This window comes from Sturnus vulgaris, chromosome 3 (assembly GCF_052056855.1).
Source record: "Sturnus vulgaris isolate bStuVul1 chromosome 3, bStuVul1.hap1, whole genome shotgun sequence".
Lineage (NCBI taxonomy): Eukaryota > Metazoa > Chordata > Aves > Passeriformes > Sturnidae > Sturnus > Sturnus vulgaris.
Window position 1 is genome coordinate 96,820,420 of NC_142245.1, and position 27,652 is coordinate 96,848,071.

The 27,652-nt window shown below is 36.3% G+C and overlaps 1 protein-coding gene across 15 annotated transcripts in view; it reads right to left on the bottom strand.

Annotated features, from left to right (window-relative positions):
* MYT1L (myelin transcription factor 1 like) overlaps positions 1 to 27,652 on the bottom strand; it is a 310,510-nt gene that overhangs the window by 47,320 nt on the left and 235,538 nt on the right. For 7 of the 15 annotated variants that reach the window (XM_014869547.2, XM_088162369.1, XM_014869546.2 and 4 more), the window contains exons 9-15: positions 27,252 to 27,342; positions 24,866 to 24,973; positions 21,498 to 21,709; positions 15,443 to 15,690; positions 12,945 to 13,181; positions 11,130 to 11,251; positions 10,138 to 10,206 (exon numbers count right to left, since the gene is read on the bottom strand). In XM_014869547.2, coding sequence (XP_014725033.1) covers positions 10,138 to 10,206; positions 11,130 to 11,251; positions 12,945 to 13,181; positions 15,443 to 15,690; positions 21,498 to 21,709; positions 24,866 to 24,973; positions 27,252 to 27,342 — 1,087 coding nt within the window. Of the gene's footprint in view, positions 1 to 3,639; positions 3,743 to 10,137; positions 10,207 to 10,704; positions 10,768 to 11,129; positions 11,252 to 12,944; positions 13,182 to 15,442; positions 15,691 to 21,497; positions 21,710 to 24,865; positions 24,974 to 27,251; positions 27,343 to 27,652 lie in introns of all 15 variants that reach the window. The other 8 variants (XM_088162362.1, XM_088162363.1, XM_088162365.1 and 5 more) reach the window with 3 other exon arrangements.

The window sequence follows — 27,652 nt, forward strand, 5'->3', positions numbered from 1 at the left end:
GGTCTAGTAGAAGATGCCCCTCCCCATGGGAGAGGGGTTGGAACTAGAGGATTCTTACAGTCTGTTCCAACCCAAACCTTTCTGTGATTCTATGATTCTATTACTTTAAAAGATTTTGCATTAGGTGTCAGTAAAGAATTAGAACCATTAAGGGACTTTTTCTGTGAATAGGAATGTTGAGGATTAAACCTTAGTTGGTTTTAAAAAGTACAGAAAAAAATTCTTAATAATTTTATTCTTTCAGATTCTTCACACTCAAGTCACAAAAGTTGAATTCAGTGTTACTCAAAAGCAAGGCCCTTTCCCCTCGTTTATTATACCTATACTTATAGAGAATACTTACGCTTTCCTGACAGATGTTGCTTGATTAGTGCATCAGAGGAAAACAAACCACCACCTACAGTGGTTCCTGGAGAAGCCTTGAGGAGAAACCTATGATCTATCATTTTAAAAAATTATTCAGTTATTTTCATATAGATTTTTATGATTCCCTTGGGGTTTTTTTCTAGAATTTTTTTACAACTCCTATTCATGGGGAACAAAACCAGTGATTTTTCTCTGCAGTGTCCAGCATATCTCTGCAGTATCTAGCATAACCAACGTTTACAGCTTTTAAATTAAAACTGATTTGTGAAATACCCAGCAATTACTGAGTTCACTCCCCATTAAAGAATAACTCTGGGATTTAAAAGAAAAAAAAAAGTGTTTTTAAGAAATAATGAAGATTTTTTTTTATTCTTTACCTATTGTCTGACATCATATCTAATTCATTACTGAAACAGGGATTCCAATCATAGAGTCAAAAACAAATGGTTTTTTTTGCCTATTAAACTCTGAATTCAGCATTCAATAGATTGCATTTAATGCAGGGTCATTTTATTTCTTTGAGCTATCATCAGTTTATACAAGAAAATAAAAAAACCCTAAGCTCATAGTTTTACAAGTAAAAGGAGTGAGTTGTGATTTTGTAATTCTTAGAATACTTTTGGTATGCACCATGTATTCAAGAAAAGTGCCTGACAGGCCTAGAAAAAAGTAGTTCTCTGCCTGTAAAAAAGAAAAGAAAATCTATGACTTGTTTTTCTTATATATGTTTTAATTCTTTTCCTATTTAATATAGAAGAAAAATACTTGGGTATGTAATCTCTTCTGAATAAATTATAGTTCTTTTAATCTATCATATGGTTTCATAATGGTGTTCCTATTAATTTGCAGTCTGAAAATTTGGAAACTACATTCTGGTCATCTTGGTGTATTGTTAACCGTGAAGTCTGAAGAAGACATTTTAAATATCATTCTGACTGACTACAGCTCATTGTTTGAATGAAACCATGTCAATATTATAACTCTGGAAACGACATCTTAAATATAATTTATTCAGATTCATTTTTTGAAGGGTCTGTCTTTTTTCTGTCTTTTTCCACAGTCCAAAAAATAATACCTAATGATAATAATGTGCTTATACTTCAGTCCTCCTCTGCCTCCTTATTACAGAAAACATATACTGGTGAAGCTGAGTACAGTGCAAGCACAGTCAAGCATACAAAAATAATTAATGATGGCCAGTAGTAAAGTACTCCTCAAAATTTAAGGTTGTTTCATACAACTGAGGCCATGCTGAAAGAGCACAGTGTTGTTATCTGTGGAAGGAGAGAAATCAACAGACTTTGAAGCAGTGGAAATTCTGTGTGTGTTAGGGTAGAAGAGCAGTTTTACATGCAGATGAGCAAATGTAAATTCCACTTACTGGAAATACAAAAATATTCTAAAAGAAGATTATGATGAGGTGTTTATGAGGGATATGGGATATTTTAGAGATATAAAACATTGATATCAATACTACAGTGCTGCAAAAAATGTGTGCCACATAAAGTCCCAATAGCACTGAGATAAAAGTAAAGGGATGAACTTAACTGCATGGCAAAATCAGATGTTACTTTGCAGATACAGACACCACATAATCAAGTTAGCAACTGGCCATTTTAAGAAACCAAACAATGCAAGGAATTTTGTAACTTCAAAAAATTTAAATAAGGCAATCAAACATGAATGCTAACCCAAGAGAGTAGCTGAGGGCATCTGCCCAGATCATCACTGTTGTATCTTAGCGTAACTCTTCCAAAGGCAGCAGAGCTATGCTAATTTACACCAACTGAGGATCTGCACAATCATGTTTAGGACTTCGAGTGACAAAATTACTTTTATTTTGGGGTATATATTAAAGGGTTTTGGCAAGTCTGACCAAACACAGAAAGTGCAAAACACTGCATTTTTAATTCCCCTTTTAGCAACTGTATAGTTTATGCAACTTCCCATAGGGATTGCCTCAGCACTTGGGATATACCACAGCATCATGTTGCAGATCTTTGCAGATCTGGATGGAATGAGCAATTGGTTATGATCTGTTGATTTGAAGCAAAAATGATCAACACCACAATGGGAATCTGCACAATTACCAAATTGTGCCAAAGAAAAGACCTTTGAATTGATTACAAGCAAATGCCAGGCTGAATGAGATTAATTACGTAGGACAAGTTCAATGACAAAGAAGTATGACCAAACCCAAGGAAGACAGAGGCAACTGTACAAATGGAAAAAAACTCCAAGACAAGAAGGCCTTAGAGAGATTCATTGGGCATATTAACATAGCTACACAAATTCAATTATAATTAATCACAATTAAGTGCTCCTCTCAGAATAGTTGCTAAGAAACTGCACAGTATGGAACTAGAATGACTGACAAGAGAAAAGTTTCAAAAATTAAAATAAACCATCAAACAAACATTCACACTGAAATATTTGGTGATTAGTGAAGAGCTAGGAACTAAGGAGTTTATCTTCAAAACTGCCTAAGTTGTTATTGCAGACACTGAATTCCATTTTCAAAGTTAGGCATATAGAAGTTGCAGGGGTGTGGATGCCCACCACTTATGTTCCCTCTAAAAATGAAGTTTAGACTCTAAGTCATACAGGTAGCTTTGAAAAAATTACTCTAATTCAGTGACTGTTCATCTGAATTGAGCCTACTTTGGTAATAACTGTGACAAATGGTTTTAAGTACTGATTCAAATCCAAACAGTAAAAAAACACAAGCTACTTTTCTCTTTTGTTTTGAATAATTAAGTATATAAAGAAACAGGCCATGAACTGTTTGGCTGTTGCAGATAACACTATGCAAAGGAAGCCTCTCATTTCAGAGCATTTCACAGTATTGACAACTTACTAAGGCCCTGATTCTGCAAGGTGCTTCATGCAAACAATTTTGTGCCTGCATGGAACATTTCACAGCATCAGAGATACTGATATGCATATGGCTTTTAAGGAGCTTTTTAGAGAGTACATGCTTTTAAGACTACCTCTGAGTAATGAAAACAATGATGAAGGGTCTTATGTAAACAAAACTCAAGTGTTTTCCATTTCAGAGACAAAAGTGGACAAACTTAGGTGAGAAAAATGGAATGACTCAACCTTACCGGAGTCTCAATGAGTTATTCTAACAGAGAAAAAGCCCAGCCACTTCCATATGTAAAACTTATTGCGACTACAGAGATGAGGTTGCTGCAGATGATGGGTTTCTATACAAAGGACATTATCATAACACCACACAACATGAGGTTGGAAATGCTAGGTATAACCTACAGTGCCCATTTGAGTATTGAGAAGTGCAGGAACAGAGCCCAAGGTGTTCTGTTCTGGCCAGGCATGCATGCTGCCATCAAAGATAAGGTATCCAAGTGGAAATCTGCAATAAATACAGGAAACAAAAATGCAAAAAAAACCCACTGAAACCACATAAGATTCCTAATTTCACTTGGCCCAAGGATTGTTGAGCAAAATGGGGAAGATTATTCCTTATAGGTGAACTAATAATTGGGGATCTATGTTTCTTGATTTTGTTTTTAATAATTTAAATTAGACTAGCACACTAACTTGCAATTTAAGAACACATAAAAAACTACAGTTTGTTCAGTTTTTTTTTTACCACAACATTTCAGATAAATTAATAAAACACTATCATTTACAAATGGCTCACTTAAGCACTTTTTAGCATTTCTCCAAATACATCACATCTGGTCCTTGCAATCACATTTCCTATACAAAAGTTAGCTAAAGCATCAAAGAATTCTAAAAAAGTGTGTGCAGATTTAAACGATACATACTTAGCATCAAAGGAGTATTTCAACTTAACACAAAATTACTTACTAGACTCAACAACCTTATTATTCAAGAAAAATTGTAATGACAACTTCTATTAAGTTTCCATGTTAAAAAAAAAAAAGACAAACAACAGGAATAAAAAGGTGGTAATATGAATGGACATGGTTATTTCTCTTGCAACAAAGAGTAGTTTTCTAAGACAAAAGTGAATGAAAACTATATAACAGGTCTCAGTCTTGCTACATTCTTATAGGAGAACAGATGCAATCTCAACAGGAAAAGGGAATAATGGGAAGGTGGGAAAGGGAAGGCAAGGCAAGGCAAGGCAAGGCAAGGGATAATACTTTTTTGCGGATGAAATAACAAATGCACATCCAGGAACTGAACATCAGAAACACCTCAAGTGGAAAACACAGGATGTAGGTGGAGAATTCACTCCAGCAGATAAACAGAATTCTGCAGAAATAACTTTTATGAGTACATAAAGTGACTGTATATTGGGAGAGCTATCAAAGTTTAAAATACTATAGGCACTGGTCAATGTCCAAGAATAATGTGGTTAACTATCTAAAGAGGGAAATAATTTTTGTCTCTGCATTTTAAATTTATATTTAGATAAGCTCTGTTTTTTGCCAGATGACTACACTAAGGAGGAAAATATTACTCTTTTCCAGTAATATTCTATTTTATATATTCATCAGAATAAAAACAATAGGAGCTTCTCCATTTCTGGAAGCCTGTCTCTTCTTCCCAGCTCTTGCTGAGAAAATTGCAGTAAAATCACACCAGTAAAAATTAATAATATATTAATATAGAAGACTTTCCCTAGGAGTATAAGGTAAGGATATCCTTTGTATCATGAAAACAGTGTACTGCATGGAGTTGTTTTTCAAGAAGAATCATGGCTAACAGGCAGAGCTTCCGAAAAGTTCACTTTTCTATATGAACACTGCAGGGTGACACCTCTGGGAATGGGGAGATGAGTGAATAGAAGTTAAGAGAAAGAGTAGAAGATCACCTAGAATACGGAAATTGCTGTAGCAGAATGATATGGAAAAAAGATGGAGGCACAGAAATTCTGACTCATACTTTGTTGTGGAGAACATGCAAAAATAGACTGAGTCCCTCACTTTGAGTTAAGAAGAGATGTTGGAAACAAAAGCTCTCAGGTTCCATTGTAGTGAGGGAAAAGAGACTGCACTCCTTCCTCCAAAGGAAATACCAAAAGACATCCACCACAGAAAACAAGAAAATCCACACAGATGCTTTGGGACTGAAGGACTGGGAATACTACAGCAGTATCAGGAAGTACCCAAACTGGTAGGCACCTGATTGAACTGCAAATCTTTCTCAGATTATTCAGGATAAGCAATAATAGGATCTTCTGGCAGAAAATTGACCCAAGGCAACAAGGGTAGATGTTGAGAATGGGATATTTAGCTCCACAATAGACCAAGCTAACATTTAGTTACATATATATATAAGGTATATGCATATATGTATATATTCAAAAATACAAAAATGGCCTTTGAAAAAACTGTGATTATCTTTACATCAAAGTAGCACTAAGTAGAAATAAGTTTGTCACTTCCTGGGAGTCTCTGATACCTGGGTTCTCAGGTTCTCACATTGACAGAACACCCAGTAGAAATTCTGAGAGTCAGTAAACTGTGTTTTAGCTGGGATTGATTTACTGATGAACAAAATGTGTCCTTTTAAAACAATAATTAATTTTAGCTTTGGACTATTTGGATTGTTGAGGATTTTTCTTTTTTAAATTTGTTTTGAATAAGATTTAAAGTGCTTCAAAATGTTGTTTATAACAGTATTTATAATTCCACAGTATTACAGTTTGGAAGTAATTATAACTGTTAGAAAAACCTGAACCTGCTATGACAAGGAAAAAATAAAGAAAACTGATAAGAAAAAGTCCCTTGATAAGATCAGACTGAATTTAATTTATGAATACTTTAATATTGGATGGGCTGTTAACTGCTTTCCTATCATAGTTAACTTTACTCATCAATATCCTGTGCCTAGGTCCTTTAAAAATTAGTTACCTTTCACAAGTACTATAACCAAAATCTTAAAACTGGAAAAGTTTGGTGGCAAATATTCACTAAGCTTTAAAGCTGTCAACCTGACAATTAAAGCAGAAGATATTGTTCTGTTATTTGGAGATCACTGACTAGGCTGTGACTGCTTTAGTCTGCTGACAAACTATGCACAAAGGCTCTTACTTTTCTATTTGAGCTTTGGGCAAAAATGAAAAATTGTGCAATCTGCATGATAAACCTGAGCAAGAAGCCTTACAGATGAGAAGCATAGGTGGTAAGGAAAAATTATGCTGACCCTGGAACAATTTAATTGAAAGTTGCAACTTTTTTATTCTGAGAGCCAGGAAATGTGAGTAGTGGAATTTTGGAGCCACAATTTCCAAAAGGCAATACAGTAAGCATGACTGTTAAGAAACATTTCTCTAACCTTTTAGGATTCTTATATTATTTGATTGTAAATATTATATGATTGATATTATTAATGAATATTATTTGAAGTCTCTGCTATTTTATATTTTAGTTGGGATACAAAAAAATCAGTGTGTTAGCATAATTCCAGTTAGGAAGCTGCATTATACATTAGTTGTATGTGTTGTAAAATACAAAGATTTCGTGTATCAGTAAAATGTGAAATGAAAGCTTTAACAGCACGTGTGTGATATTTGATACATGGTAAAGCCATAGAAGTATTAAATCCTTCCAAATTATGCAGTCCAGAAATATGATTCTACACTGCACTATCAGTTCTTCTACTACACTATCAGTTGTTCCTTGTATCCTATACATTAAACAAGTACTTGCCAAGAATTTTACAAAGGTTGAAATCTTTATGGAAGAATGGGAAAGAACTACATTGAAAACCTGAACAAGGGATAAAAGATGAAGAAGAGATGAGAACAGTACAGATGGATAGGGACAGGACAGAAGGGATCTCAGCTTGGGTTACAGGTAAAAAATGTGTATACATTCCCCTCTTCAGCTTGGGGCAGGAGCCAAGTACTGATTCTCACTACTCTTCTGCTGTCAGCAAATATGTGTGAAACATCCCAGCAATGTTGCCCATCTCCTCCTGATGCAAGTCCATGAAGATCATTAAAGCTCCTGCTGCTGTTGGCTACACAGCAGCCCAGGCTATAGAGCAGACACCAACATTTCCCATGGTGACTGGTGGCCTGACAGACAGCCAGTAGTATCCCATATTATGAAATTTCTGGTTTTTTTCAGCTTCTGCTTCCTCATTTTAGAAACAAGGAAATTATATTCCCAGACCTCACATACAGAAATGTAACAGATGTAAATGAAGTACTTCACAGTTCAAAAATTTCAATATCAAATTCTCTTATGTAGCTTTGGTTTAGCTGCTTTGTGCCTGCCCATTACATTTACATGATCACATCTTCTTCCATCTTGAGCAGAGAACAAGAGCATAAATGAGAGCTGTATAAAAGATGTTGCCATCCACAGGACTCCTACTTCTCTGCTTTCAAATATATGTGGGAAATGCTAAGATGCTTTATTTCTGTCTCTGTACCAACTTCACAGGATGTAGAGACAGAAGACAATAAAAATATAAATGTGATAGAGGCAGGAGATGGGCTGATCAGACAAGGGAGCTTGAGACAGGGAACAATGTAGCAAAAATGGTGAAGAAAAACAGGACAGAGTAAATGGGCCAAGTGGAGGCTGGGCCTGATCAGAGTTTTGGGATAGGAGAAAGGGCAGTGTAGCTGCTCTGCAACTGGACTCTCCTGCTTTTTCTGCATAGTTCATCCCTTTTCACAAAGGGTCAATTACATTACGTAGATCTGCTAAATTCCTATAACTCCAAGCAAATTGAAGGGTTTGAACATATACAGTTCTCTACAATGTGAAGAACTTACAAATTGAGTCCTAAAAGTATCCAGCTGAGCAATCAAAATTATATACCTAATCTTTCGGGTTTAAAATGAGGATAATAACAACCCTATTTACTTAAGAGTATAAATTCAGATGAAAAAAATTCTTTTATAACTAAATTAATTAGGAAATACTCAGATGTGGTGGCAGTGGCAAATGTGTGAGTGAATAATAGGTCTATCTTCAGGGGGTAGTTTGAGAAAACTGGAGTGAATAACAGACCTCACATGGGATAATAAAGGAAAAGAGAAGAAATTAATTAATTGCTTATGCAATGATTACTATCTGCCCTGTGCAATGATTTACTTTTTTATCCTGTGGAAAAATATATGATCAGAAAACAAAGAATTGCCATATAGTGCAAATACAAAAGAGAATTGAATTAAGTAAGCCTGCTTAAAATTCTGTAATTTTGAAACTTAACAGAGTTTTACGTGTTCAACTGGTATAATGATAACTGCTAAATTAATAATTTATGCTAATAAATAATAAATAATAAATAATAAATAATAAATAATAGATTTTAAACCTAAAAATATGACTTCAACTTAATCTTGCTTTTTGCTTAGGAAAAACTTGAAAAAAGTAGAGAAAGTAGCATGACATAGAAGTGGGATCTCAAGTTTAGGTGTTTGGGGATATTTTTCTTCCTGGTTTCTACCAGGCAGCCTTGACTGCAGATGTTTGAGAAAAGCAGAAATTCAGAAACAGCTTCCTAAGATAAGTAGAAACCTTATAAAGGGATAAAGTAGCAAAGTATTTGCTTGAAATATTCATGCTGCCTCAAGAGTCTTGACTATGTTTTGCTTATGCATTCACATTTCCTCAAACTTCTACCATTTGACCCATCCCAACCAAAAATCCAGGTCCAAATCTGAGCTTCTCTGAGATACACATGTCTTTCTCTGCTTATACTGAAATGTTTTCCCTGATCTCATTTACATCCCTTTTGCATATCAGATCTTCTTCTGGCAGCATATATCGGCATGGCCTAAACTAATAGTTTGAAAACATTATTTTTTACTTTGTGGGAAATCAGCTGTAAATTTTGTATGTGTTGCTTACCTCTAGCAACTAGATTAAGTAAAACTAGAAAGTAATCTTACTCCAGCAATTTTCTCATGCTTGTGGTCTTATTTTTCCCACAGTTTACATCAAGAGTTTATTTTTTAAAAATCAGTGTATGTACTGAACTCAAGAAACGTATTGTAAAAACAGAATACTGCTAAGCAGTATGGCAGCATAAGGTATCCATTCATACTTTCCCTACTGAATTTTCCTAATTTCTTGTCAACATTTTTCTATTTTAACCAAATTACCAGCTGAGGAGCACTGCCCTGTCATAGCACTAATAAATGCTATAGTTCTTCCACACAGAGTTGCAGTAGAGCATATGTGCAGAAAGACAGAGCAAAGCTAAATCTCATGATTCTCTAATGTTCATTGTTCAAAACTGTTACTCCAAAGAACTGAAAGGAATGATAAAGAACTCATTTTGAGCAGGGGATAACTAAGTAAACATTAAAAACATTAAAAAACCTAGTCACATGAGAAAATGCATTAGGCTGGTAGCAATGGTATGAACCTGGGGAAAATTATGCAAACGTTTGGGAAAAACAAATTGTTTTCCCTCAAATGTGTCTGAGAAACTGCAGTGCTTTACTGCTTGTGTAATCAGAAGTGTTTCATCAGCCTAATTGTATGGGAATTATCTGTTCTATTAGCAAACTCAAAGTTCAGAAAAAAAATTGAATAGGAATTCAAACATTAAGATGAAATTCCGGAAGTTCTGTCTTTTGTCCATCCCTGTCACCTAATGGACACACAAAAGGACATACTAGGTCAACAGACTTATGTACAGAGCCCCTCTGTTTGGAATTTCTAGAGACTTCAATACATGTTCCAAGCAGGATCAGCCCCTTCTGCAGCAGCTCTCCAGACAGCATTTCTAATTTCTGATACAACTTTACACAATTTGCAGTCAAATAAATATTTATAAAGAAAATATTTGTTCTTTATATCTTACTTGAGTTCTTGTGAGCTTGTGGCCAGCATACTCCGAATGCTTTTGTCAGCCAAGGGACAGCCAGATAAACTGTAAGACATGGCAGGACATACAAGTATGTTAATCTTCTCATTAACTGAACACTCGCATACAAACACAACATAAAAATTAAAAAGTAAAAGTTTGTAATGCAGAAAAGCGATGGGGCAAGTGCTGTAATATTGAATTCTGTAATACAGTTAACCCTCTGAATATATTTAGTTATCAATATTACTTCCAAAATTACATACTGTAAATGTTCTTGTTCGTTCGTTTGTTTCTCTATGTACTAGAAAAATATAACAAAAATATTGGAGATTCCTGGGTTAACTACTTAAATGCTTAAGGAATACTTTGGAAATTTTAGTAATCTATTTAAAAATAAAAGACGTTTATACAACACACAAATTAGCATGCTTTTAAGATCAACATATATTACTCAAAGGGTTAACACATAGTTCAACGTTTTACTTTGACAGCATTGTTGAGGTAAGCTGAAAACAATAAATTGAAAAGACAGAATCCACCATGAAAAAAATGAAGTCACACCTTCTATGTGAGGCGTAATTACCAGTCACATGACCACTCCCATCACACCCTGGTGTTGGACATCTGCCACCAAACAAAAACAAAAACAGCCAAAATAGTAAGTATGTTTAAAAAAAAACTTTTAAAAGTTTCATTGTTTCCAGTTTAGCTGCAATGACTGCAAGGGGTTTTAAGCATCCTAATCGAAAAGCTGCAAAATGAACAGGTTTAAATGAAAATGGCGTCTCAATACAATATAGCATCATTAAGAACAAGCAAATACACGTTAGCTTATCACTTTACTTAACTGGCAGTTTGAAACATTTATATGCTGCAAATGTTGCATGCTCATACTGCAAGGCGTATATGTATTCGTTGGTTTAAAAAAAGACAAAGAGAGAAAAAGTTAAAAGGAGATAAATAATTTCACCTCACATTATGCTTACGTTATTAAATCCTTTTTGCTCTCTTTGCATTGAGGGTATTTGGGTTTAGGACTTGGGATTGTAACTTCACCAGGATACCTTCTTTCTTCAAGTGCCTCTTGGAAAGGATCCAAATCTTCCGGCTACAGGCAAATATATACACATTTATTTCAGCCAGATAAGGTCACAACTTACACAAAATAATGCAAAGCAGAGTCATCAGATGGTATCCCCTTCTTAGCCTATTCTGACAGAGAAAATCAATGAAATTATTTTATGTTCTTTCACGTACTAAACTTTTGAATAATATTTGAATATTTTGATGAAGACTTCACTATATGTGAAATAAATAATTTATTTAACTAGAAAAATAAAAAGGAGAAACGCCAGCTTTTTCTATAGCTGTCACATTATTTTTCTCTAAAGAATCAGGTCTTTTCCCTAAAGTTACTGCACAACAGAGGAAAGGCAAAAAAGATGACTAAATGCAGTATCTTACACATCAAAAAGACATCTTAAATAGCATTTTTAAGGATTTAGAACATCTCAAAGATGAAAGAGAAACAATCTTAACATCTACACATAGAATCTCAGTCTGGGACAAATCTCAATGGATCTGTTTGGCAAGACAGAATGATATAATTTGTAATTAACTTTAGTGATGTTCAGAAATTCAAACCCATCTACGTCAGGAATGCAGTGGCTGAATGCAGGGATTCAGGGATTCCTGCAGATGGTGCTATAAACAACATAGTAGAAGCAGGGAGTTCTTACTCTGAAAAAAACATGCTGCTTTACCTCACATTTCCTTGATAGTGGCAGATTTCCTACCAACTTCAGTGAAATTAATAGCAAAACTCTATCACTAAAGCTAGAATGCATTCAGGATATTAAGTGAAAATGCCTTCATTACATATTTCAAAGATACTTAGAATAGTTTAATGGGTAATTAAAATTGGCAAGACATTTGCTACACACAAATGATTAGTCTATTTTTTGTCTATAAACCAAGAAAAATCCATCTCTAGAAGTCCTCAAACAACTAAATTGAATTGAGTGCAGGATTTTAAGATGCAGAATGGATAAGGGTTAAAACCAGACAGAAAAAAGCAGCAGCACTGAACTTTGTCAGCAGACCTCTTCAGTGTCCTGCCTATTCTGTTTTGAAAAGTAGTAAAAATTCACTGACTTATTTTCTTTATTTGTCTCTTCTTTTTAAAGGGTTTTGCTGCTGTCTTGGTAGAAAATTAACGCTGGTTTCTTATATCCCTTCTTTGCATTCTTTAAAAAAATATTTCATTAATACAGGCCCTTACACAGAGCTATCAAGAGCATATAAGTAATCTAGAAGATTAGTTGAAATAGTTGAAAGCTTACATTATACTCTGCTGCTTTGTTTAAATTGATTTCTAAGTAAGACATGCTTTCAAATTCTCAGTTCATCATTTATGATTTTCAAATTCAGGAGAGTATCTTGTCTTCTGAGCTGATTATCCCAGTATTGCACAGTTATGTCAACTTGCTTATACAGAGTAATATAATCTGGATATAGCAAAACATCTTTACTGCAGAAAACATTTGCTAACAAGATGATGCTGTTAGCAAACATGATTCACATTCATGGTTCAAATGTTGTCTTATGGAACTTAGTCACAGATCAGATGTGTGCCAGCATGATATAGTCCTAACAATTAACCAGCAGAGAAGTCCCTTTTGTAGGAAACCACCAGTTTTGTCACATACTAATTTTGCTTATTTCCCTCCAAAAATTTCAGAAAATTAATGAATTACCAAAATTAGCCTACAACAAGAACTATACAGATGAAAAAGACATACATTAATCTCTTTGGAATCATCTTCATCTATCCTACTTGGCTTCATTTTAGTGTAGTCCACTGGCAAGTCCCAGCAGTCACCCTCGTTCAGTTGGTAACACCGGTTGTTCATCACGGCTTGCCGCTGAGGGGACATTGGCTCCAGTGGGGTCAAAATGGTGCAGCAACCATCTCGCTGCCTCTGCTTGTTCATGCTCAGATCCAACGTCCCATTTTCATCGACTTCCATATCAGGATTCTGTCAAAATAAGAAAAATATTGTTAATTCAGCTTCACACTGGCAAACTGCTACCTCTTCTTCAATCTGATTGCCTAGCAGAATGATAAAATGCTTTTCCATTCCTGTATAGATTGTAAGCATTGAGCCCCCTCCTACACATAGCATGATGCTGTTACACAACATTAATGCTGTTAAAGTAGATTTCTTCCTGAACGGCTAATTTGATGTTTGGGGGGAAAGGGGAGAGTCTTCAGTACCCCTCCTGCCACCCAGCACATAAGTGCAAAATCTGATATATAGAGGAGAAAGCTCTAAAGGTATTTTCTTGCCATTGTCTTTATGTTCTTGATTTATTCTACGACAGGTGAAGTAACCTGTGAGGTAACATCTGCATAATTCTTGTTTTCAGTCCTGGCATCTGTCTGGGTGATTAGAGAAACAAAAACCAGCTAACATCAAATAATCTTTGTTTCTTTTTTTTCTTTTACATTAGCAGTCAATGCTTGAATAGATAATGTCAGAAAATTAAATAGGGAGGTAGGGTACCAAATGAAGTCCTTTTGGACACCATTTGTCAATGAGGAAACACATTTAAGTTTCACAGATCCTACTCTGCAGATGAACACGTATTAACAATTCATGTATCTAACTTGATAATAATTTGTGCCAATTTCTGTGACAGCTGGTACTGTGAAAAATGAGACGAGTATGGACTCTTGCAGAAACAAACAAGTGTTCTCTATTATGTTAGATAAGGAGAAATAAGATATCGTAAAATTAACACAAATTCCCCCCAAAATTTAAAAACTAAGGACCAATAAGATAAAAATGCCCATAGAGAATTCTCATCTTTCCAAAAATGAAGTGTTCCATGAGAAATTTGGTGTCAAAAAGAATGTGAATCTGACTGACTCCTTGTATGTCTGGTGACTTCTTTCCTCTTGAGTAACAACAGAGCTGCAGGAAACCACTGTGAATGCAAATCTCTCTTTCTGAATTACTGCCTTTTGTTAGAGCTTATATCTAACTGCTGCTATCTGGCTAATTTAATTTAGAAAGTATTTGTTTATCACCTCAGACTCATTCCTTCAGTTGCAACATAGTGACACATTAGGAAAGAGACTCTTTCTGGCTTCGATGCAGAAGATTTGTAGCATTGTATTCCAACTTCTCCCACCATACTGAATAGAGAAGAACTGCATTTATTTACATGCCAGGAAGAGATTTCCCTCTTGAACAGTATTAAATAAATTAATATAAAAAGCAGCACTAGAAAACAAAGTCCATTCTGGCTTGGAGCATGAGTATTACTAAGACTTATGCTACAGGTTTAGTTTGCTATGAACAATCATAACATGAGATGGTTTGCACAACAAGGGAAAGCAAACCTTTGTCTATAGGAGAAGAACAGAACATGTCTGCCAGCTCAAAATCTCGCTACGAGCACAATAAAAATGTTTCCTCTGCACTGCATCTGTCTGCTCAGCCATCTAGTGGTCTCCTGTAGGCAGCACTGTACTGTTTGCTTGTGCATGTTAAAAACTCATTTTTGAACAGCTATCAGAGTCAAAACTTTAAAGTTAAAAATGAAACCTCCTAAATCTTTAACGAATGCTAATAGTGCACTATTTTTTCTTAATACAGAAAGCTTAATGACAAAAGCTTTTATTTGTATCTGTATGGTTATTTATAATATACTGAGGCTCTATAAACATACGGAACATCAGTCACTCTGCAAGATTGTTATGCACATTTTAAGTCACTTGTACTGGAGGATTTGTTCATTTCGAATGTATTATGCATTGACTTAAGAACTCTCATATCACAGACAGGCAAGAAATTGTAGCATACAGCCTGAATCTTACAAGCTTAGGTCCCATTTGTGACTTTTAAATTAAAATGCAGAGTTAAATCTTAATCCTTTTGCCAAATATATGAACCAGACTGCATTTTGCAAAAAAACATTACCCAAACAGTAGTGAAATTAATACCACTTGAGCAATCCAATAATCTTTTATAAGAGACAAATTTAAAAAAGGAATACATGCTATTTGTTCATTAGTTTATAAAACAATCATGATTTCCTGCGATACTTGTGAGCAATTTGTATCTTTCTCTTGCCTTTTATTCCTCCCTGCTTTAGCAGAGCCACCAGATTATGTCAATTTTGAGGGAAAAAAAAAAGGCAAGCTCTACTAAAGCTTTTCTCTCAATCAGGGCCACAGAGCAAGTACAGTTAAGAGAAATCTTCATCAACAAACAGATTTACTAATTTTTACCCTTGCACAGAGATCCTGAGGCTTAGTGGAGAGGTTCTGAGGCATCTCCCTGCAGCGGGTGGAGAGATTCAGAATAGCAGTAGCAGCCATGTGCGCTGCCTCCATGTCATGAGTATAGTCAAAGCTGCTCTTGCTGCAGGTACTGCTGGCACTGCTGCCTCCACCACAACTCATATTGCTGCTGCTGCTAGGGGCATAACTGCTTGTTGTGCTGCTGGTTGGACTTGAATTCTTACAGTAGCGTTTAGCTGTGGGAAGAAATATGACAAGGATGACTCAAAAGAAGGAGCATTCTGCATAAGTGAAGAGGAAAACAAACTGCTGGAGGTGAAATTTATAATGAAGAACAGTAACCAATGCCAAAAAAAAAAAAAAAAAAGCCCGCAATAAGAATGATGGCTGTATTTCTTGATTTCTGTCTGCGAGTTTTATATGCTACATGTGTGAGATCATATGAAATAACCTCCTGTAAAAATCTGCATGACATGATCATGAATTGTTCTGACAAACAGGCTGGATTTATAAAACAATAAAAACACAGAAACACTGCTTTTACCCCACATATATAGTCAGACAGAAGGTACAATCTGCTCAGCTCATTCATTTTTATTAATGATGGGCAATGTAACACTATGGGACCTTTTCCTATTTACACAAAGAACTGTTAGTTTAAGGCCTAGAACTCCCCAGAGTTACTGGAGATCAAACCCACTGCAAGGCTGATGAGCTTGGCCTCTGGGCCACAGCACCACCCATATGTCCTCAGACACCTCAGGCTTCCTAAAACTTTATTTCCTCCTACACCACAGGCAAATATTATGGCACTGGTCATCCCAAAGACAGGAGCACAATAGGAGAGAAAAGGTGTTTGTCATGAGTCAGTTTTACCATGACTTGCACACGGGCAGAAGCAGTGGCTGTTTAAATAGCAATAGGTACAAGTGAAAAATCCCCCCCTACCCCTTCAAACAACCTGAGCACCTACAACTCTTCCCAAAACCAGTAAGGACTAAAGACACCCCTCCCTGCTCCCACTGCAAGCAGTGATGCCCAGCTGTGCTCTGACTGACACAAGCCACAGGAGGTCACAGAAGAGCCAAAGCACTGACAGTGCTCACGTCCAGCCTACCTAAACACAAGGCAGCACTGTTGCTGCTTTTAAGAAATGCTCCTTGCAGCCAAAGGTATTACAGAAGTAAGGGAAAGCAGCCCTATTAGCCCACTTATTTCCCCAACTCTCTTCCAAGATGAGCTCTGTTTTAAAAGTGTTTATAAAAATGCAAGAAAGTGTGAGCTTGTCTCCAAAATGTAGAAGTTTATGTATTTTCAGAAAAAAATAAAAGTCAAGGTCAGAGGATATATCCATGCATATTACAGCAACTACTTCCCCTTAAGATGGAAATGTATACTGCAGAGATCATACCTTATAGCACAGTGTAACAATAACCAACTAGCATGCTGATTAGAGAGCTATACAAAAAAGGTCAGGCCCTAGACAGAGCTCTTCCGTGATGGGCTCCATTTAAATGCCAGGCTCTTCAGTTGTATTTGTCTGAGCAGACATACATATAATAATCTGCTCCCATGAGCACAGCCCATTTGTGAACCATGGACTGCTTTGGTAGGCAGGCAGGGCTCAAAAGAAGAATCTGAAAGCAAAATGTCTCTGCTAGAGCTTATGTCATCCTCCTTTCTCTAAAAAACTGAAAAAAAATCATGGCATTATTTTTACTGCAAAGGAAGCAGTGTTTCACTTAAATCATAACAGATGGAGTTTTCTCAGGAAAGCCACATAATGCACAGGGTGTGATTTTTTTTTAAGTGAAGTGAATGCTAAACATTCATCACATTTTTTTTGTTTTGAACACATAGTAGCACTACACTAGCAGGATATCCACTAATAATAAATTTGTGAACTGTTTCTCAAGAGTTTCATTATTAATATAGCAGTCAATGGTGGCCACTAAAAATTCAGCATTTATCCATTGTTACTTTGTTATAGTATCCAAGACATGCAAGGATTTTCCTACACTTAAGGAAGCAAATAATTGAATAATTCAGTTTCTACTGTGTTATGTTAACACAGCAAGCACCCTGTACCAATGACCTTGCCAAATTAGAAGTGTCTTTCAAAAATCATAGGAACAAATAAGACTTTTGTCATTTTCAAAAAAATGTTAGTCTTCTTATAGCAGGTCACATTTAGACAGACATAAGAGACATATTACATGGGAAATTATATATGTATAAATATATGAGAATGTGTGCTAAAGAGAGGGAGGGAAAGAGGCAGCTTTTATACATAGGACTAACATCAGAAACTCATGCAGGCTCTGATATGGACTCCTCTGTGGCCTTGGTCAAACTACATTTTCCCTTGAAGTCATTTTCTCCATAAACAGAAAGTTGCTCCTAAAATTTAGTTGTGTTGTGATTCACTTGCAAAACACTTTGAAGATGTAAAGTGCTATAAGCATGCCACACAATTATTAGATTTCAGATTACCAATAATTTAAGCCAAACTTACTTAGACAGAAATGGCCATGGTTATCTTAACTTTACTGTAGCTGTACATTTGAAAATGAGTCACATAACCCAGGCTGTTCATTTCACATTAGCTTTTCAGGAGAAAGAAAGATCATCAATTTATAATGAATCAAATCATCTGTTCACTAATGAAGGGAAAGCTGCATTGTTTCAATACCAGATAGTTTTGCTTGATACAATGCCCACCCCTGTGGCACCGGGTTTACGAAGCTCTGCAGTCCATCTATGCTTTGTAATCCAGAATGAAACCAAATATGAAGAACATCTTCCCCATTAAAAACAGACACAGGTCTAACCAGCTCCATACTCAAACTGGGCTTCCATCAGATATGCCTGGGGGCTGATTACAAAGAACCTCTCAAAGTCTAAAGGCTTCTCTTACTAATTAACAATGGGGGAGTGGGAGAGAGCCCAAACACACAAACAACAAAAGGAATGTATTTGGAGTGGAATTCAGTTTTTCCCAGGCACCTTCATCCCCGATATAGTCTAAGTTCTGAATGTTTTAGTAAATTAATTATGGTCTCAACACTTTTTATGACTTGCACAATAAAATATGCATCTCGTCTAATTTCAGGTACCTGATCTAGTTCATTATAGGTTTCCTATACAAGCAGTGGAGAAAAACAGGAACTTTCAGGCCATGATTCACCTGATCAGTTTTAAATAAACACTTCAGGAAAAGATGAACTGAATCAGAGAAGCATCCAGCCTTCTTGAATCTGAAAGGGGTGCCAAACTCAGCTGTCGGTGCTAACATTATAAAACCCTGGATATGGTCAGATGAATCCCACTCATAACATTTTCTCAGTGTTTTGATGGCCTGTTGGTGGGATGAAAACAATTCCTGCCATCACCTAAGCAACTGAAAGTCTTGCCATCGCCACTGCCTGCTGTGTCCAGCTTTTCTTATCTCTACTACTGTATAAACAATAAACCCAGCATCCAATACACTATGCAATTGGTTTCAAAGGAAAAACAAGCTCAAGCAAAAAATAATTCTCAAGAACTATTAGATCGCCCTACCAAAAATATAAAGTATACATTTTCTGTTTGTTTTTTAGTAAACCATACTGTAAAAAATATCAAGGAAACAATTCAAAGGAGTTATTTATGTTCATATCACTCCCAACTGTACACTTACTGAACATATACTCCCTTTCTTTGATGATGAAAATACTGTACTAGATGACAATTAAAAAATAATTGAGATGTGAAGCTATTGATTTTTCATACTCATAAGACTAATTCTCTCATATAGTCAGAACTAAAGCACTGTTTACCTGCACATTCCCCCCCAAAACCTTCAATGTACTTTTGGGTTTTTCAGGATAACTTTTCAGAACTGAATCTGCTTTTATATAAACATGCTTTGCTGACATACATAAGACGTGTGTTCTTTGGACCTCCATAAAATCTTAGTAGCAATAATTAATTTTGTTTATATACAAATATAAAACCACCTAAAAATACTGTGAAGTTTTTTGAAGTTTTTTTACTCTTTTAAGTGAAGAGTCTCTTCCTGAAATGTCCTTCATATTCAGTTATTTATAATAACTGTCAGCAAAATCCTTGTTCCATTGAAAGTCAGTGCCAAAATGTTTTAAAAATTTCAGTGTGCCCGGGACTGCGCTTCATCATTCTAAAAATTCAACCAATTTTCCTGAGCCAGTTAAAGCCAAATGTGTTGGAGTACTTCTGAAATTTCAGAGAGATATGAATCCTAGAGGTGTCACGAAAATCACTAACAGGGAAAAGAAAAACTCAGATCAGGCCCCACCTCTGGGACCGTGTTGGCAGCTCTGTCTGGCCAACCAGGACACGTCACTTGGAACAGGAGTATGGAACAAAGCCATAGGGCAGCCTTTGTCTGGCAACCAACCCCTCCAGCTATAAAGGGCTGCCATTGTTCTGAGGATAAAAGAACCCCAGACACCCCTACCCCCTATACCAGCATGAATCACATGTATGCAGTGTCCCTCAGCCCCCTCTGGCTCACATTACTGAGCAGTCCCTAGCCCCAGTCCTAAAGCCAAGAAAAATTCCTATTTATATCAAAGGAAGATGAGTGTGTATAAAGACAGTGACCTGTATATCAACATAGCCTTTTATTATTTAAGGCCACCATGAACTTGTGCTTAATGTTACATGTATTTTCAAATTCTGGTGGTTTGGGAGAAAAAGTGAAGATTGTCATTATTTATTGAAAAAGGGGCCTTAAATGGGAAAAATATGTATCTGTTGCTTATGCATCAGTAATTTGATCTGAAAATAAGCTTTTTCACAGGAACCCCAGCAGTATTGTGATGCTTTTCTTTCTGCAAGAGTAGACAGAATATATATACAATATTTAATACCTAATTTACCTTATACTAATGTATGCTCATTACCTCCCTAACTACAGTTACAGTTAGCGCTTTACTTTTAATGCTGTTCAAGCCCTTATTCTGATACAGACAAATAAGACAAAGGTAAGAGAAAAAAAAAAGCTCTTTTATTAAAAATAGGTTTCCTTTCACAACCCTCTTCCTTTCTGCTATAGTGCAAGAATATGTCTGTTAATTCTATGAGAAAGGAAAATATTCAAAATATCAGGCATATGAAGGCAAGAGCTGTAGTAGTTTTCTCTTTCTTCACTTAACTACTTTTAAATGTCAGTCTGTGTTCAGGCAATAGCATAAATTTTTCTGTATAGTTTCTTTCTGTTTTCTTAAACAAAAAATCACCTGCCTGAAATTTCTTATAGTAGTCACCGAGAAAATAAACTGTTAGTGTTCAAAAAAAAAAAAAAAAAGCATGATTTAGTTATATATATATATATATATTTATATATACATATATAAATTTATTGTTCTGAAAAATTCCTGATGTCTTCAAAAGCTACAATCCTTTATCCTGTAGTTCATTTTTCTCTCCTAATAAAAAACCTCTTGCCTGACTGATCTCATCCATTGTCTTCCCCTGAACTGAAGCTAGTATCAGCCTTCTCCTAAACATGTTAAGTATGTTAGGCTTTCCAGACAATTCAACCAGTGTATTTGTGAGGAAAAAATAAGCAAAAAATGCCTATTTAAGTATGTAGCAGTGATTTCTGAAGCACAAGGAGGCCCAGGTTTTCTATTTCCATATCCCCACAAAGCAAATATGTTATCTTTCTGGGTTACCTGACCTGCTGCACAGAGGTAAGAGTCCTAATGCGACCCTTGAGGCCAGGTCTCCCAGAGAGCAACACAAGGATTATCTCTATTACTTAGCTTTTATTGCCATCTCAATACATCCTAGGAGCTTAATAGCTAGAGATGTCTTTTGCCAGTGCAACAATCCTGAAGCAAGCACTGTATAAAACAACACTTTTTTTAAAAGGCCTTTTAAATAACTTACATACGATAGCATTCCTCATAATACTGTATGAACATGAAAACATGTCTTATTTGTATGATGTTTACATATACAACAACATGATTAACTGCAAACTTGTCTCTCATGTATAAGAGTGTGCACCTCCTACCATCATATCCTTTGGGGGATATATCCCTGGATTGCACCTTGGGAGCTATGGCTCTCTTGCCATAGGCATGGTTGTCATAACTGTTATATTCAAACGAAGTCTTAGAGTATTTCTCTAGTTCCTTGGCCAAGTTGGAGCGGGGTGTGGTGGTGGGGACATTGTTTCTGTAGCCATACTGAGGGATCTCCAATTGCTTAACAAAGCACATGGGCCTAGAAATTAAAGATATGTACAGTTTGTTAGATGCAGTTCAGTTTACTATGTTTGTGCATAATTTATAGCTCAGATTAGAAAATCTTAGTTATTTCTTGTACTCAAGTGACAGCAATGTATTATTGCATTTCCTTAGTTTGGTTATTTTCAGCAGACAAACAATATTTATTTCCTTGAACAAAGCCTAGACAAAATTATTTCTAATACCACTAAATCTATCCTGCTGCTAAAAGTATTTTAAAATTCTGTTTTAAAATACTTCAGGGTTTCCCTTTCCCCATGTAATTGCAAACATTTTTTCTTTTGGGAGGTGAATTAAAGAGGGGCAAGTCGACTAACAGAAGAAGTTTGGACAAATACCAGAAAGAAAAAGTAGATCTGGAAGCTCCACCTAATTTATGGAGTTTCCTCCAAATTTCTTCCAACAGAGTTGTATGTTGTTTTCCTCTGTGTTTTCAAAAGTAACTATTCCTGTTTCATCCTTCAATATACAAATCCATGTTCATCTTGAGAAGAGTCTCAGAAGCTCTGCTGACTCTGAGTTGCTGCCTTGCAGGTCCTGCTCACCCTTAAATGCAAGGTTCTGGCAGGAGCTGCAATTCCTGACACACAGATGCACACCTCAAGGAAGGTCCTGAGAATGAATACAAAATAAAACTGTTTCAGTTAAATATCTCTTTCATTTAGGATGAGGGAGGACACACAGTCAGAAGAAGCTCTGATTGATGTTATTCAGTCATTCGAGGAACTTGTGAAATCTCAGTGAAAGAACGCTGCAGTGAACTCCACTTTCACACCATCTTCTGCATGGGGACACAGAATTCAGCAGCTCAAAGCAGGCAAATGAAGGCCAGATCCTGCAAACCCTACCTGTATAAGAAAGTGTTACATGACTGGGTCGTAGGAAGCAACTGCTACACAATGCTGCATGTCTATCTGCTGCTTTTAGCAGGCAGTGAGGATGATGAACAGCACACCTGAGGTGCTTCTGCTGGAATCAAGAATCATTAAGCATTTTTAAGCTTTTCTTCTTTTTTCTTCTTTTTTTTTACTGCATTTAGAACCAGAGGAAATGGAAGGAACAATCATTGGAACATAAATTCAGTTGAGATCAGAAGTATTATTATGCTGACTAACAAAGTGAAATGTGACCAATAGTAAGAAATAGGTTTTGAATATTATATAATGTTTTTCTGAATGAATTTATTGTCATAGAATTTATTCAGGATATTTATGTAAAATCACCCAAAAATCATATTAGTCATACTATTCCCTTCGATTTATGTATGCTCATTCCTTTAGACACTCTTCATCACAAAATACAATGGGCTTATTTATACAATGAGCTGGTATGAATAATAGTTTGATCCTGTTTCAAGATAATCTATATTTAGCCAAAAACCTGCAATTCAGATCCTGAACGTTTGAGGCAAATCCAAAACTTCAGTGGAACAGAAGTCCTATGAATTTGATTTCTTTTAAAGTAAGAACTTTCAAATGCAGGTGGGATGGAAACTGGTATGAAGACAAATATTCAAGATTTACTCTTAAAACATCTCCATCTGCCCACCAATTCCCTGCACACAAATATTATAAATAGCTGCTGAGTTAATCTTAAATACTTTGATGACTTAGAGGTAAAAAGGAAGCAAGAGACAAGATGAAAGAATTATCTGAGTTACCTATAAAACCTGAAACATAAGGAAGCTCACAAGTGAAGTTAAGATTGCAGAACAATCCTAGGGAGTTTGCCAGCAAACTGGATGCTGCTTTTGAGCAGTTACCTTCTATGGCCACTGACTTTAGTGGCTTCTCTGTAATGAGCAGTGGTAAAAGCCACTGTATTTTTGATCTGTCTTTTTCCATCAACTGAGAAACTGTTTTATTTCCTCGAAGAGTGGAGTTTTTTTACTAATGGGATTTGAAAAACTCTTCTCTAAGAAACCTCTGTGGGATGTTGTATGCCAAGCTGTGCAAACTGAATGAGGGGCAGTTAAGACAAAGCCCATCAAAAATAACCTGCAGAAGGAGAGCATAGTCAACAGGAATGATGAAAAATCTTCTGTAGATGTGAACCATAATTCTATGTTCCCTCCTCCATGGAAATGCTGTTTTTTGAAAAGACCATCAAGATTAGATGAACTTTTAAGAGAATAATCAAAGAGAGGTGTTGATAATACAATAGAAAACTTTAAGAAGCCAAATCAGTTCTTACATCTAGAAGACAGATAAAGACTAAGAAACCTGTGGGATAAGTAGGAAATTCTGGGAACTAAAGCTGCAGCACTTCCTCCACGTTCTTTGAGCTGGGAGGGATGTACCTATCCCAGCCCACAGATATTTCAGTATCCATGGAGAAATTCTGCAGCTTTTGGGGCATCATCAGCATAAGGCTGGTACAATCATGCAGAAGTTTGATTGCTTTACATGCATCCTTCAGACTTCAGCTCCTTAGAAATAGTATTTTTCCACACACACATTTCAAAAGAGGAGACAATAGCACAAAGCTGAATACAACTTCAGGTAAATCCTACATGGATGAAGAAACGGAGTACAATCATGTAAAATTGGTTCAAGGAAGGTCCTTTCCATATGAAGATTTTGGACAATTTTTCTCTTTTTCTGTCCTTCCTGACAGAGAATGGGGGGAATAGAGACAAAGAAATAAGCCTGATGCTATTTTGGAATCTAAGCTATACCTGGCACTTTTCCAAGTGTCCTGCCAAAAAGTGTACTACCAGTTTGGTAATGCACATAGGGCTTCTGGTTTAATTTAAACTGATATTTACTAGTAAAAGCCTGCTGAAAAAACCAAGACTTACCGGTAAATATTAGTTTATTCCCAAAAGATACCAACTTTTTTCACACTGTTCTTAGACTTTGCACTCCAGCAGTCATCTTTACACCAAACAATGCCTAAGACAAAAATGAGCTTTTCAGCTTTACATGTATTTGCCAAAATAATTACCAACCCTCCCCCATGAAAATTGAGTGGGAAAAATACACTGTGAGAATTGGATCCAGAAGCCCTAATTCTAACTCTTCTTTAAAGGAGATATATATGTATATACAATGTATATAAATATAAATTCTCAGATTAGGTGAATGTGTGATGAATTCTGCATAAGAATAAGTATTATAGTGATTTCTAATACCTTAAAACCCGATCTGATGCCTGGTTTGATTTTGACACATCACAGTTCTGATGCTTCTCTTGAGCTTTAGCCAGTTTCTCTGCTGCAGCAATAGGACATCCAGAGAGGCTGCAATTACAGAAAGGAAATTTAATTGTCTTGTCCTGCATAGTTTCACATTATAGCACTGATCCAATTACTCCTTCTCCTCCTTAGCCAGCATCAGGAAGAATCTGAAGGAAAAGGGTTTCCAAAAATGTTTTGATCATGTGTATTTTCTCTAGAATAGACTTCTTTTCTTCTGCTTTCAAAGTTGCATTGTAAATCTTACATCTGCTCTTCTCTCACAGTACATGGGTAGATTATTCATGGATGTCAGCCAGGGAACATACCAGTAGGAGAGGAGAATATAAACTGGAATCTACTGTGCAGCTCTGCTAGCAGACTTGTGACCTTTATGCATCTACAAATGTTGCCAATGAAATGGCTCCTGAAGACAATTAAATGACAACACCATACAGGCCAAATCTTGTGCTGCTTCACACCTCATTCAGCTCCATTAACTCCAATCTTTTTGCTAGGCATATAAATGAGTGCAAAATTTTGCCTTGGGTTGCTAAATCTACATGTCAACTGTTAGTGTTTGTTCATGAATTTCAGCCACTAAAGTATGCTTTTTAATAGATGATGCAAAACGAAGAGCATTTCTGCACTGGAAACTCAATTAAATTTGCAAATGCTGAACTATTATTGAAGTGGCAATAATAAGCCTGATTCTTATGGAAAAGATTTAGAACGGAGAAAAATAAATACATTGATGCCAGCAGATGGTGCTCTTAGTGAAGCTGTAAAACCCTGTGACCTGACAATGGAGGGCTTCCTTTCCTTGTCACAGTCTATTGCATGCTTATGTGACCGCAACTCTCTGTGCTCTCCATAGGAATAGAAATTAGAATGAAAGGCAAATCAGCGCGTTCCCAGATGTTCCCTTCTTTACAGGAAATAAGTGGGGAAAAAAAAAAAAAAAGGAAAAAAAAGTGAAGCAGAGAAAAATGCCCCAAAAGCTGCAGAAAGAGGTGAGCACAGACTGCAGAGTGCTCCCCCCTGCTCGCCCTCGCTGCCCTAGTTCTACAGAGGGTGAGGGAGCTCTGTGCAGCTCTGGAGCCGTGCCAGGGGGCGGATGTGCTCCACTGACAGGCTCTTCCTCAGACACCTCAAATATTCTAGTGGATATTCAGCCAGAAGTGAACGCTGCTTCAAGCAGCAGCAATTCCCATAAAGCCTTCTTAGAGGTTTTTGCTGCATCTACTGGCAGCATCACTGCAGAGAAGAGGTACCAGAGCTTATTGCAGAAGAGCTGGTACCCACAAGAGTCTTCTGGGGGAAATGCAGCTGATATGAGGGGCTGTAGTAACCCAGAGCTTGGTAAGACTGAATGTCCAGTACCTGCACTTCCTTAAGCCTTCATGCTACAATTAACAGTAAAAAGGAATTAAATAACAGAAACATTGCACAGCTCCTTTTACCCTCTTATCCACATTTTCTGGATTTTTAAAATTGTAAAGAAATAGGCAAGATTTTATTATTGTTCTGAGGGAAAATTACAACATGCAGAACACTAAAGGAATATTTTCAGAATTTGTTTAACAGAATTTGATTCTTAATATCATCCCTTCCCTAAGAATGTATTACTAATCTTCGGTAACTATGGAAAAGTTGCTTTTTTATTTCATCTTTTTTTTTTTACTAGAAAACTTACTTCTAATAATTCTGCCCTCTCATTTTTAAATGTAATGAGACATGTTCTTAATGTTTCTTGAACAGCCAAGATTTTAATTCAGTTTTAGCGGAGTAAGTACTTCAGGGTTGAGACTGTGGTAAGTAAGAAAGCTAACACCTGTGTATTTAAATGTTGTTTCTCATGGATTAAAAAAACCCAATAATTTAGGATTAGAATAGATTTTTTTCATGCACTAGAAAGTAATCTCTGAGGAGAGTGAAGTGTGAGAACAAGAACTCTGTACTAGTTCTGATGATGTTGACAAAATCTTCTTTCTCCCTGCAACACACTCATGAGGAGTCATGCCATTTGTTTTGTACCACTGCTATTCACCAAATATCAAAATAAAAAGAAAAAAAGAAGTCCACTGAAAAAGCTAAGGATGCTTAAAATGCCTTCCATGGATCAATTCATCCATACTACAGCAAACGCACACTCGTTCTCCTCAGAAAATACATGAATAAATGTTACTCTTTAAAATGGATAAAGCACACGAAGCACCATCTGTCAATCCTCAGAACAGAACAACGACACACACTCACTCCCCCCCACCAGTGGACTGCTAGAAGGGCTGCAGTTCGGAGGCACTGTTCCCTCTAGAGTGGTGTCCAGCGACGGCATCCTTACCTTCGGTGGGAATTCCTGTTGCTATTTACGTGGCCCCGGCCTGTGCAGCCTGGTGTAGGACACTTAAGAACATTTTCATGCATGGCAAGAACTTGACAAGGAGAGTAAGAGAAAACAGCAGAGTATGAAAACAAGAAAAAAAAAATCAAATCCCAGTATATATGAAACCATTTTAAAACAAAGCAGGATTCATTAACAACCAGCATTCCTCAAAATACACGTGACACACATAGCCAATAAAGCCTGATGAGGAAAGTAATTATTGTGACCCTATGCTCATTAACACAGGGCAACAGTGAAAGTTATGGAGGTTACAGAACCTATAAACAAATGCATCTCTGGTACAACAGTGAAGCAGAAGACGCCCAACATCTTCTTCATACAAAACCACTGAGCAAAGA